This window comes from Sturnus vulgaris, chromosome Z, assembly GCF_052056855.1.
Source record: "Sturnus vulgaris isolate bStuVul1 chromosome Z, bStuVul1.hap1, whole genome shotgun sequence".
Classification (NCBI taxonomy): domain Eukaryota; kingdom Metazoa; phylum Chordata; class Aves; order Passeriformes; family Sturnidae; genus Sturnus; species Sturnus vulgaris.
Window position 1 is genome coordinate 64,969,387 of NC_142283.1, and position 13,229 is coordinate 64,982,615.

Consider the following 13,229-nt stretch of genomic DNA (forward strand, 5'->3'; position numbering starts at 1 on the left):
GCAAACTAACAGAAAGGTAAAAGAAACCCTTCCTCTACGTGGCTGTCAAAGTTCCATGCACATAGACTTTCTCTCTAACATTCAATTAACAAATGAAAAGATGAATTGCTCAATAATCATAATTACCTCTCAGGTTCTTAATATTCCCCTGCAGTAAGTTTTGAAAGAGGTCTCACTCTCAAACATTGGCTGAAATCTCCAGATACTGACTTTGGTCATGAAAACTCACTATTCAAGGATCAAAATGCAGATCTCACTGAATTTTTCTTTGTAGTATAATTAAACATTTCTTACGTATACTACTCTGAATGCAGCTCACTTAAGTTATTTTTACAGCTTGTACTAAGATATTAAAAGGTGGAAGACTTTTCTTCCCTGCATCTCAAATGAGCCACAGCAATTTTGAAGACTGCTAAACTATAGGGTGGGAAGAAGGAAAAACAGTGTGACAATAATTCCTGTCTGACTCACAGAGGAAGGCTCTCTTCATAAACTGACAGTGCATATCAGTATATGTCCTAAGAACAAGATCCAATTAACAAAACTATAACATGGCAACAAATGGTGCATTGGAAACTGTAGGCAGGGAAGACAGAAAACTGCAGGTAAAAACTCCTATGAGCATAATAAAGTCTAACTACCCAACCTCACTATGTATTATACCTACTCGTATGAGACCACACAGCAATACTTACTTTCCACTATTTCTGGAATAGTTCTGTAATGCTGGAACTGATAAAAGGATTTTTCTAACATGTATTCAGGGTTAATTTCCTCTACTCGAAGTAAGTTCAATACCATGTTGTATGTCAGGTGGAACGCACTGTTTAAGGGATCAGCTGAACCCTGAAAAAGATACAAGAGCATTTTCCATTTGAAAAAAATATTAATTGCAGCATATAAGAACACACTGAATAAATCATGATGCAGTATTTCATATGAGGAGCTGCTTTGATGAATTGCACAATTTGTCTTGAATTTAGATTACGCGTTGAATAAAATCCTGAAGAATTGTATTATGTTGAACACAGTATTTGTACTGTACAGATACTTATCACAGCTAGGATACTATAAATGATATTTGAACAAAAAGTCCAGGTGAAAAATTTAGATATTTCCTGTTGCTTACACTTTGGATTCCATTATCTTGACTTTAAAGTAATAGTTACCTAACTATTTAAAGTAATCCATTATTTTAAGACTGAAAAAACCCAATTATTTTCAAGTGTTAAGACTTACTGATTACACTGCTGTCAAGGGAACTCTGTTCAAAAATAGGCAATCTGCAAATTCATTAATTTGAATTATGTCTCATTATAAAATTAATATAATTTGCAGGTAGCTTGAGAGAAGTTGTGAACTCCCCTCTGGACGTGGTCCTGGACACCCTGCTCTAGATGACCCTGACAGAGCCATGGTTTTGGAAAAGATACACAGGTCCCTTGCAACCTTCACCATTCTGGGATTCTGGGAACTTTTTTTTTTTTTTTTTTTTTTTTACAATGTGATATGCATAGATATTTTGATTAACCAAAGAAAAGACACTGAGAAAGCATTGCAGGGAACCATTACCTTCTTTATCCATTCTTATTTTTTAAGAATGTCTACTACTGTCCTCTGTCAAAAAGGGGCACTGGACAAAGTAAATGCATCTTTGGTCTGATTCATCATTAAATTACTATTGAATCATTGAATTACTATTGAATTACACTGAATTACTATTACTATGTTTTACCCAAGAGGACAACCTTGTTATCATAAAGGAGCAAATATTTAATCGATATGGACTGAAAACAACCAGTTATTCAAAGAACAAACAAAACACTTAAAAAGTGTCCAAGGAAGATCTAGAAGAGCTCAACACACAGCCTCTCCAAGCAAGGGCAAGCCTGAGGAATTATCTCTCACTTAAATGACAGCACAGAAGGCCATCCTGATACACCAAATCACTGAAATCAAATAAGAGATCCAACACTTCTGCAGTATGAAACTGTGTAACTGTGGGGCATAACCTTTCATCCAAGTAGCACTAGTATCAAAGGAACAGGTATCTGACAGTCCTTCAGAAAGGATACAAAGAAAATTCAGGAGTTACGAAGTACAAAATTACAATCTGCGTGCAACTATAGGAGTGGAAAACAGAAGCAACAGACAACTGGACAGAATACAGTAGAACAGCAACATAACTAGGCTTTTTAAAAAAAAAAAGACGGATTTCACAAATATTTCAGAGCTCTTCAAAACTATTAACAGGCACATGGATTATCATGCCTTCCTGATTCCTGAAATGCTTATGACAATACACTCACCTCCAACAATATAACATAATTAAGTGTTTAAGGCATTTTTAAAAATGAAACTCTTGTGAATTATTGAACTGAAAACAAGGGCAATTTTGGTGTTTTGCAAAACAAAATTTCCCAGGAAGAAATTTTCAAGGAGGGCTGGAGCTAGAAGAAATGTAAAAAAGGCAAAGATAGAAAAAATAGCAAGGTCTGCTCAAAATAGTACTAGATGTCTGAAGCCATCCACAAACAACACATGACAAGGAATAAAATCACAAACAAAATCTAAACTGAAAGGATGATAAAAGACAATGGCAACAGTTGCAATGGTCTTTTATCTCTTATTCTTTTAAAATAATGTATATATGAAATATAAGATTTACTAAACAAGAATTGTCATTTCAACAAGGAGTAAATTTAGTTATGATTAAATATTTTAAATAACTAAAATATACCAAGAAAATAAGGATGTTTCAAGATACATTTTTAATGCAACTATATGATTGTTAAAGTTCCACATACTCTAGCAGACATTTTAGAAGCTCAGAAAGGCTGAGACTGGAAAACACACAACTCTGCACCTTTTTTATCTCAAAAATTGCTTTACCTAAACCTAGTTGTATCTTCTTGCAACTAATTTATTTGCTTTTCTCTATTAGTAGAGATATTTCCTTGCCATACCTAATTAAAAATCACTGGCTATTTAAAAATATCAACTGATTATTTGTTTATATATGCAATGCTGAAATTCAAATCCAGTGGTTTTCCAGATCAAGCTAAGTGTACTAGACTTCGAATGCCATTAAATCACATTTTTCTTTCAATTTTAAAAGTACTGTCAGGAAATCACATCCTACATCCACTGATACACTGATATTAGACTTAGTAAGAGGCAATTTGAATTTAAAACTCCTTCACATGTACAAGATTTAAGAATACTGTAACCCCATTTGCCTTAAGTAAGACAGAGCTTTATGAAATTATGTTACAAATGCTAGAATGCTGTTCTCTCCCTGATTATTTTGTCTCCAAAAAAAACACAGCTGTTACAGAAAAGCCTTCAGCACATGTTTATACCATCAAAGTATCCAGCATGAATACATGTAAAACAAGTTTCAGATAAATCATGTTCCCATGGTCACTCATTCAGTCATTCTACATTACATCTCTGAGTGGATCATAAATAAACATCTAGGTTTTCACCTGTAGCGATGCATCTCAGAGCAGAAGTACCCCTTAAATTAGACCATGAAAAGTGTATTTAAACTAATACTGTCAGTTCTGAAATCACCACAGACGGGTTTCTACTAAGAGAAATGCGTCACTAATTACAACATCAACAGTTTGAAGTGTGGTGCTTAAGTTTATTTGATATATCATATCAGAGGCATCTGTAGAAAGATGACAGAACTTCTGTTGCTAAGGCTAACCAACATATAGCATAGCTTTTTTTTAGACCTGATAAAAGGTTTATGTATGTACCAACCTCCTGCCCATTTTTCTAAATATATTATTTATTCTAGGAAAGAGAAATTATCACTCCCTTAAAAGCTCGCCTCTCTGTAACAAAAAACTGCCATTTAAACAATGGCATTTAGTAAATGATGGTAAAGTAATTATGCCAGTGTCAGCTAACAGTGGTCAGATTCTTTCCTACTGCAATGTCCACTGTCAGGAATCAGCTAAAGAAGCTGGAATACATTCACCAGCTGGCTACAGGCACTAGAGATTTGGCAAAAAAAACTGTGTGACTGCTCTGATGACACTGTGAAACAAATCTTCTTTCCATTGCTGTCATCTTGGAGGGGATACCTTCACCGTGTGCTTGCAAGATTATAAACTATTTCATAGAATAGAACAGTGTCACACTCCTACGTCAATGTGCTCATTAAGTGAGAAAACAAGGAATTTCATACAATTATAATATATACACAGAACATGCCAAGAAAGACCAAACAATTCCTGCAGATTCAGTTTAACGACCTTTTCTTAAAATCAGCAGAATTCAACTACAAATAAGTGATTTAAAAACAAACCAAAAAACCCAGCTATTTCAGAGATTATATAAGCAGACTTACTTGAAAGGCGATGTTTAAGCCAGTTACTGAAGTGGCAATTTTTGTTTTAAACACATGATCAGCATTTTACAATTTGAAAATATGATCATTCTATTAAAACATAGCTGTTAAAAATACAAATCCTCGTTTGGCAAAAATGGCTGACTTTTCCTGTTCCATCATCTCATAAACACATCTTTCTCCAAGTTTCAGACACTCCTGTCTTCACAGTGTTCTCTAAGCAATACATTTGAAATCAAAAGTCCTGAGAAGCTTATTTTGTCTGAAAATTGAAACTGCTATTTCTTCAAATGAAGGAAGCAGAGATTCAGAACCTCCACAGAGTTCTGTAGTGTGGATCAGTCTTCACCTACCAACACCAGGCTATCAGACTGGTGACTACCAGAGAGCAACACCTAACAGGGAGTAATCACCTGTATGCCCTTGCTTCATTTACTTGGCAAAAACATCCAGATTTTGCTGCTGCATTAAAAAACCTTATACCAAAATACAGTTGTTCTTTTATACTAGGTGCACTCAAGGCATGAGTAGCCAATCAGCCTTTTATGGCAAATACTATGGACAGCCATGATTACGGAAGAGACAAGTAGTGCTTACTTAAAGTCACTTGTCAGATACATAAGGCGAAGAGAAGCAAATAAGAGGGGAGAGAAGATGGGACATATGACCATAAAAATGGAAAAGGTAGGCTCTTCCTTCCTAACTTACTTCCAAAGAGCCTTCACAGTAGAAAGTGTTCAACTAGGCTGGATTTTGCTTATTGCCAAGATAAAATAAGACATAAATCAGTTTTAACTTTTATTTTCTCCATGATGGTTTCTCCTCTTGAAAACCCTTTGTCTGCTTAACCCTTTTGTCACTGGCTCCCAGACTGATTACTTTACTTACTTAAGAACACTGTGAAGCACATAGTTCATCCTCTACCAGAGGCTCTCCTGTCAAAGTAAATCAACCTAGCTAGGCTACACCATCATCTGCCTCAGTATCTTTCAGTCTCTGGGTAAGTTTCACCCTTGTCTCTGTAGAAAAAGCTCCATATTAGAGAAAGGAAGAAGCACCAACCACTCAATGAAGAAGATCAAGAAAAAGCCTGACTTTATCAGAGCTGCAAAAAGAGTTGATGAGAAAGACTGCTTTGAACAAGCACCAAGAAGTCACTTTCAAACATGCGCTGCCGCTACAACTTAGTACTGTTGAAGAATTACCATTCCAGCTCTCCAGCCTCCTTTGTGCAAGTAATCCTGCCTCTCATTCCTGTAGAGAGGACAGTCCCCCTCATCTCAAAAATTTGCCACGAGATTTTTTTTTTCTGAATAGTTTTTAGAAAGTAGAACAACTTTGTAAACTTTTCCATCCCTCTGCATGACAACTGCCTGGGTACATGAGAACAGTCTGCATATATCAACTAAAACTCTCAGAAATCGGTGATCCCCTTTACACTTGCAACCACTTCTCAAAATACTGTAACCTAACTTAACAAAAGTATCCTTTCAAGTTTTCCAAGATTTGGGTTACTAGATGTACGCAAAAGAATGACTGGATTAAGCTGATAAATGTTAAAAAAAAAATCAGGAACGTAACAATAAACAATTCACTACAGAAGTAATTTAGTCAAAAGCTAAAAAAAAAAGCATGAGTATCTGAAAACTATATATGCTACACAGTGTTCTCTGTTTAACTGCCAGTAACTTCAGAGCTGATCCTCTTCTTAACATACAGTCCAACAGGGGATTCTGTATTTAACAGTATGACCGTTTCTTGCCCACATAAACTAGAAAGACATAAAGACTGGGATGAGGAAGATTAGTGCATGGAATTTAACAAACGGTATTTTTTCGTTTTTTAAATTACTGTTAAGACTTGGAAGCCCTGTCTAACTAGAGATGTGAGAGCTGTCATGGCCACATAATGGCATGTAGGGTTGAGCAAGACATACATTTGGTAAGGGTTACTGCCTCTGTTCTCTGTTATAGCAGGAGAAAAATATTTACATTTTAAAATCTGTTACCATGAAGAGAGAGGAACAAATTCTGCACATAACTTTCTTGCTCCCCAGCCTGTCATGGGAACATCAAATGGCAAATACTGTCTGAAACTAATTAATTTGCAAAGCAACAACAAAGTATCTTTCGTAATAATGAAATTAGATGCAATATAGGTCATAATTTACACCATTTTGGTCCAGTGACAGTTTCATTTGCTTATCAGTGTTTCCAGAAATAAACTGACTAAGAAAGTTTCCAGAAAGGAAATAAGAAAAAACTTTACAAAAACAGCAAAGAACAGAACAAACTGATAATAATTAAAAGATCTTTCCCTTTTTTTTGTCATAAAGGGAAAATAAGTAGACTTAGCTGCCTCTAACAGTCATCATTACAAATTTCTATTAAAACTCTAATTAAATAAAAATGTAAGTAACTGCTTGATATGTAAGACACAGACATCTCTTGTGAAATAACAACGTACTTTTTCCATATATCAGTAATAAAATAACCACACGAGTATTCAGTGCTCTCACAGAAATATAAAAAAACCCAAAACATCCAGTTAGATTGATAGCCGAATTACCCTGAGCTGCATTAACACAACTGCAAAATCAATAAATTAAAAAAAAACTCTTCAGTGAGGTTGTTTTTAACAGACAATGATAAACAGCTATTTTAAGCACAAATGTATTACCAATCTGGCTCACTGCTTTGCCCCAAAACCACTTAAACCAGCACAAAGAGAAGCCCCTGTGGGTAGCAAAACACTGCTTCAGCAGGCTTTGGTGAAAATACCTCAGGCTGGGATTCAACAAATGCTCCAGAAACTCAAAAGGAAAGCAATGTACCTGTGTTTCTCTCGCCTGCAAATACTACCTTCTCAAGTCAGTTCTGAATGACAGAATTTTTCAGCCATTTACCCTCTCTAGTACAGTAGACAACTGCTGCAGCCATCATTAGTTTTACTTCAGGCTGGTAACTCCAAGTTCTGGTCTTCTCCTTGTTTTTGGAAAAAGCAAATGGTATCTCTATCTTCAAGAAGAAACTAGCTGACTACCTCCTTCTATACAAGGTTAATATAAAAATACATTTTTAAAAGTACCTTTTTATCATCTCTTCATCTCACAACTACCCTTTTCATTCTAAGAACAAGAAGGCAAAGAAAATCTAGTTTAGCCAAAATGCACTCACATTCACAGTGATGAGTTTAGCAAAACAAATTTTCCAAAAGTCTGGAGGAAAACTGCTTTCCACAGACAACTAATAAAACTTGAAATATTTTGCGGTATTAATAAATAAAACCCATTAGCTTAGTCCTACAGGCTCTTTAAAATCTTAAGGTGAAGTTCAAGAATGACAAGCCATTTTACACACCATTTGACGCACCCCATTTTCCTACATTTTGCTTGCAAGCATCAGCAAGAACAGCTATTTGTGTTCTCTTCCATCTGCTAACTTACATAATTATATACACAACTGCGACCCTGTTCACAAAGGTATTTGATTATCCATTTCCCTAATCTCTGTGAATTCATACTAGAATCTTGTTCACTTTTAAGGCAATTTAAAATCAAGGTTGGAAGTTAAGTACCTTCCTGAATCAAAGCCTGAAAAATTCCTGCAATGTGTGCTTCACAGGAATAAGAAAAGGTTGGCAGTTTACAGTAAAACAATAATTTCTCATTAAAATTATTTTTATCCAAATGAAGTCTCCAAATGAAGTATCCAAAACACATGTTTCATCGTGATCCACAACTTTAGAAGAACATTTTACTATCCTCACCACTAGTGACAATTACTTTAGATTTTGCAATCTCTTTTCCAACACGTATTAGTGCCAACCTCCAGCTCTAGTACTTCCCTCCTGATGCAGGATTTGGTAAATTTCTCAACTCCTGAAGCTTTTGCCCCCCCAGCAGTAGCTTCTGAGTCAAACCAAAGTACCATAGTGTAATTAAGATAGCATGCTAAGCTGATGTCTGCAGAGGAAACTGTTGAACTGTCTCAATTGCTCTTATGCTCATTTGCCTGGTACAGTAAAAAAATTGGAAGAACTGAAACAAAGTGCAAAGACTTCTAGCAGCAGCATATAGGCCAAATAAGGCCAGTACAGCCAGCTTTATAAAATGAAGGCCCTGCCAAAGAACTAGATGTAGCGAGTGGAGTATCTCCTGCAGCTTGGCATTGGAGCACTTTATTTTCCATAGGCAAAAGACAAGAAAGCATGCCGAGGCATTTTTTACCTTGGCAGACAAATGCATTCCTGTATCAGAGACAGGGTAGCCAGCAGGACTGCGGAAAGGATTGACATTGATGAGGTCAACACCTCAGAGTCCTGCGTTCAGTTCTGAGCCCCTAACTTCAAAAAGGACTTTAAAGTGCTGGATCATGTGCACAGAGAACAACAACAAGGCTCGTGGAGCACCAAGAGATCACATCTTCTGAGAAACACCTGAGGGAGCTGTGGGTGTTTATCCTGGAGAAGTGGAGGTTTAGGGGAACCCTCATTGCCTTCTACAACTGCCTGAAAGGAGGATGTTAGTAAGGTTGGGTACAGTATCTTCTACTGTGCCTACACGGAGCAAACACAAGGAAATGGCCTTAAACTGAGACAGGAGATACTCAGCTTAGATATTAGCAACCATTTTTTCACTGTTAGGCTGGTAAAGCACTGGAACAGGCTGCCTGGGAGGAGGTGGAGTTACCACCCCTGGAGGTGTTTTAGAGGTGTCTGGATTTAGCACTGGGGAATATGGTTTAGTGGTTTAGGGCTTGCACTGGTAAATGCTGGGTTGACAGTTGGACTCAGTGATCTTAAAGGTCTCTTTCAACTTTGATGATTCTATGTTTTCTTAGAAATTTTCAATCCATCTGTCTTCTCCTGTGGTCAAGTAAGTAGATGCAAAGCACTGATAGGCTCCAATTCAAAGTTGAAAAACTTACTTATGTAGCACATTTTCCTTCAGAGTACAATCATTCTTTCTGGTAACATAATTAGCTCAAGATTTTTGTCTTTTAGAGACATAACAAATTACCACTGTTGAGTAACTCAGCTCTCTCTGCAGGAATACATCCTTTTAGCATGGCCAAGTTCCAACTGGAGAGATGCTGCACTGGTTTCAAAGACTATCTAGCATCAAGAAGAAGCTTTACATTTCCTACCTAAACTAACACAATATAGCTAAAGATTTTAAGTAAGGAAACAAACAATTTCCAATCGAATACTTCTTAGTATCATGCAAAAGTACAATTACAATTTACCATCTTCAGAAAGCTGCCCCAATAGTCTTGTAAGCATGTAAGTTTACAGATTCATGCAAGTCACCAGTTTACTAAATATTCCATGGTCAAGTAAATGCTAAGGATAAACAATGCTAAGGATAAACAAAGAAATCCAGTTACACTGCAGAAGACAAATGAACATTACACTGAGTTTAAGAAATATTTACAAAACTCCCTTGCAAGAACTCCATCTAAGAATGGAATGCTGAATCTAAGTCTGGAGTACAGTATACAATGTTGCAATGAACACTGCCACAGCCAAGCAGCACAGCTGCAGCAATGCTGCTGGTACCAATACGCTCAAAGCTCCCACTTCACCATCGGAGACAGGAGGCAGCTGACAACCAGATTCCTAGATGTTTTGCACTAGGAATCTTCTGGGAATACTTTGGATCAGACACCCATCAGGGTTGAAGGGCTATGACAAAAATGTTATATGTAAATGTTATATCATTCTCAAGAAGGCTAATTTATTTCTTCTGGAGTTTTTCCAATAAATCTTTAGCTTATCCTGAAAGCAGAATACTACCACTAGGCACGACCAGGATCTTATTACCAACAAATACCATCAGTAAGGAAAATCAACTGAGACATACTTAATGATAACTATGAATTGTAAATGTAGTAGAAATTTGAGTCTGTATTGATTTTCTTGGCCTGCTTGACATGGAATTCCCTCTAGATACTTTGTATTTAAGAAGAAAAATAAGAGGCTTTTTTTGTGCTGTACTGCTCATTTCATAAAAGGTTACTTTTACTGCCTTTATAACAAGTGGCTAAATAGTTACAGAAGCTACAGAAACATCAGTATCTTCATTTTAGCCACGTCTGATCTTTTTCAGAAAAATCCAAAAGTCAATCTTTTTTCACAAGTGAAGTAGCTTCAAAAATTAATGAAATACATGAATTCATTTAGATCAGTGGAGAAGAAGCAAGTCGTAACACAAAAAGCAAAAGCCATTATTTTTCCTATTTATTTCCTTTTAATTCAAAGGGGGCAAAAAAAAAAAAAATATCAATGGAGTCATAGTATCAATGAAGGAAGAATTCTTTACTATTTCCTTAAAATCTAGACAAAAACTCCAGAGGCAGTATCAGAAAAAGTAAGTGATCTACTACTTCTTTTTGTGTCTTAATTCTGATCAAGTTCTATAGTTCTCAACTACTGAATTTTCAAACTTTAAAAAAAACTCCACCTTCTGAATATGTGAGCTTATAATCCTTAAAGTATGAGAACAAAAATACCATTTTTACTTAAGCTATTAACAATTATTTCATACAAATTAACCTTTTCGGGGACTTTTTTACTAAGGACTATTTACAACGATTCTCTTTTGCTTCTCCAATTTTGTATATCCTGCTGTTTATTTTCCAGCTAAGGAAGCACAAATGTGTAAAACCTTTTTAAAAGTAGGTGTGACACAAAATTACATCTGTTTTCTTAAAGTCTTAAAAACTCACAAAATCCCAGCTAAAAACTTGGTGTTCATACATCAGAGACGTACACACACATTAAGACTGCACGTGAAGAAATAAATATATGTGCACTCCACTGAGAAAACACAAATCAAATCAAGACTAAGAAATTAACACAAAACCTAATGCTACCATACAATTAATATTTCTGAAATTTATTTCACTGATTGCTGGTTAGTCAGCCATAATGCAGCATTCATGAAAATTCAGACTTTAAGAACGTAAATACTACCTTCTTGAAGTGTAAAAGGTACATGTAATGTCATATTTAAAGATATAATATATTATGGATTAACACGTAGCACTGACCAATCAAAACACACAAGAAAGAATACACATCTGCATAATTAACAGCAGCCACATCAGTACTTCTCCCCTTGTTCTTAATTTGCCTGAAAAAAACATTGGCATCTTTTTTTTTGGCAATAACTACATGCCTTTTGTTAATATAGCTTGATACTGACTTGAGATGATTCTCATAATTTACAAGTATAGTAATACTGTAAATGCTGTTTTAACACAAGTGACTTGCTATTTGCACCAAGGCTATAATATAGCTCCTAAATAGAATGCAGTCTAAGTCCCCAAGTTTTCAATTTCAGCATGTGTACGCAATTAATGTAAGCACCCTAAGACAGGCAACTCACACAATAGATTATTGTACTACTTCGTGGTTATTTTTGCCATGGAATTTAAATATAACTGTAATGAGTACAGTATTTCATATTCAAATTATAAAGCAAGAAGGTAATAATATGTAACAACTCCCATTAGAGTTTGGCATTGTCCTGTAATTTAATGCCCATCTCAACTAGGAGTGAATTTTTCAACCTCTTAAGTTTCCAAAATTCACATTTTCTGCAAGAACTGTCAGCTTCACTATAGCTGATTTTAGCACACTGACAGCCATTTCACTCTTCTTTACTGAATGTACCTCATTTTTGCATGACCTTGTCCATTTTTTCTATCACTGACAGTCCATAAACAAAGTTTTATTTCATGACAAAGTCAAGAATTTAGTAACTCCTGTGAAAGCTCAAACCTTTTCCTAGTTCACCATAACACTTAAACTGACGGCAGTCAGCAAGAAACAAACAATACTACAGTAGTAGTACTATCGCTAGAAAAACAGGATAAAGTTCTACCTGTCATGTCTGATAGCTCTTTTACACAAAGAAGGATGATACTTCTTTTGTACAAATAAGAATATTAATCTTCCGACTTTGCTTCACAAACTCCTATGAGAATTCACTGAAAGCAAATTTTAGAAGTTGTCATCTTCCACCTGCATGATCTTTCAGTCAAAGGTAAATAATTTTCCACATAACATTACTCAAGAAAGCATAATCTTGTTGGGAGATTAGAAAAAATAATGTCTCTCCGACCTTCAAAAGCTGCTTGCCAATTGTTGGACTCATTTTTTCATCCACCATAAGAATTACTATTCCTCTGTCATCCATACCTCGGCGTCCTGCACGACCTGACATTTGAATGTATTCACCTGAGGATATCTACAACAAAATGAGAACAAGAAATTAACAAACATCAAGAAAATAGCGGGAACACAATGTGCTAATTACAATTGCACAGTACATGATATGATGTATAAAAATTAGCAAAGAAGAATTATCCAAGTTATCAAAGAGTTATCACAGGTTGACTTCATTAGTCAAAATTACCATGAAAAAATACAACTCCATGAGTATGAATAATATAAGTCAGCAGCAAAAGTTAACTAATGCTCTTATAGTTCTGTATCACAGTGCATCATTTTAATAAGCAAAAAACCCATTTTATTAACGTCTTTTATAATAGAAGGTTGCTGAACATGGTGGAGATACTGATAATGCATCTCCATAATTTTCAAATAATATATCATTTAATTCAAATTATCCAAGAGTAACATTAATATACTGATACTTGAAAAAGGAGTATTTTTATGCCTCCTCACCCTGAAATGGAAGAGTTTACAAACAACTGGACATTGACAAGAGGCAGCTACAATTGGTGACCTATGTCTCAGCAAGGAATAAAACAGGGGTTCTGTCAGCTGTAGAACTGCATTCTCAATAACTCCAAGTTTCACTTTAGGTCAGATTTCAAAAGCTACTTAAGCAAACTGT

General features: G+C 35.6%; 1 protein-coding gene across 3 annotated transcripts in view; it reads right to left on the minus strand.

The window, feature by feature from the left end:
- Positions 1–13,229, minus strand: part of MTREX (Mtr4 exosome RNA helicase) — a 41,589-nt gene that overhangs the window by 15,361 nt on the left and 12,999 nt on the right. For all 3 annotated transcript variants that reach the window (XR_015799274.1, XR_015799275.1, XM_014887010.2), the window contains exons 15-16: positions 12,492–12,617; positions 696–846 (exon numbers count right to left, since the gene is read on the minus strand). Coding sequence is in view for 1 of the 3 variants with exons in the window: in XM_014887010.2 (XP_014742496.2) it covers positions 696–846; positions 12,492–12,617 (277 nt within the window). In the remaining 2 variants the exon portion in view is untranslated. The remainder of the gene's footprint in view (positions 1–695; positions 847–12,491; positions 12,618–13,229) is intronic.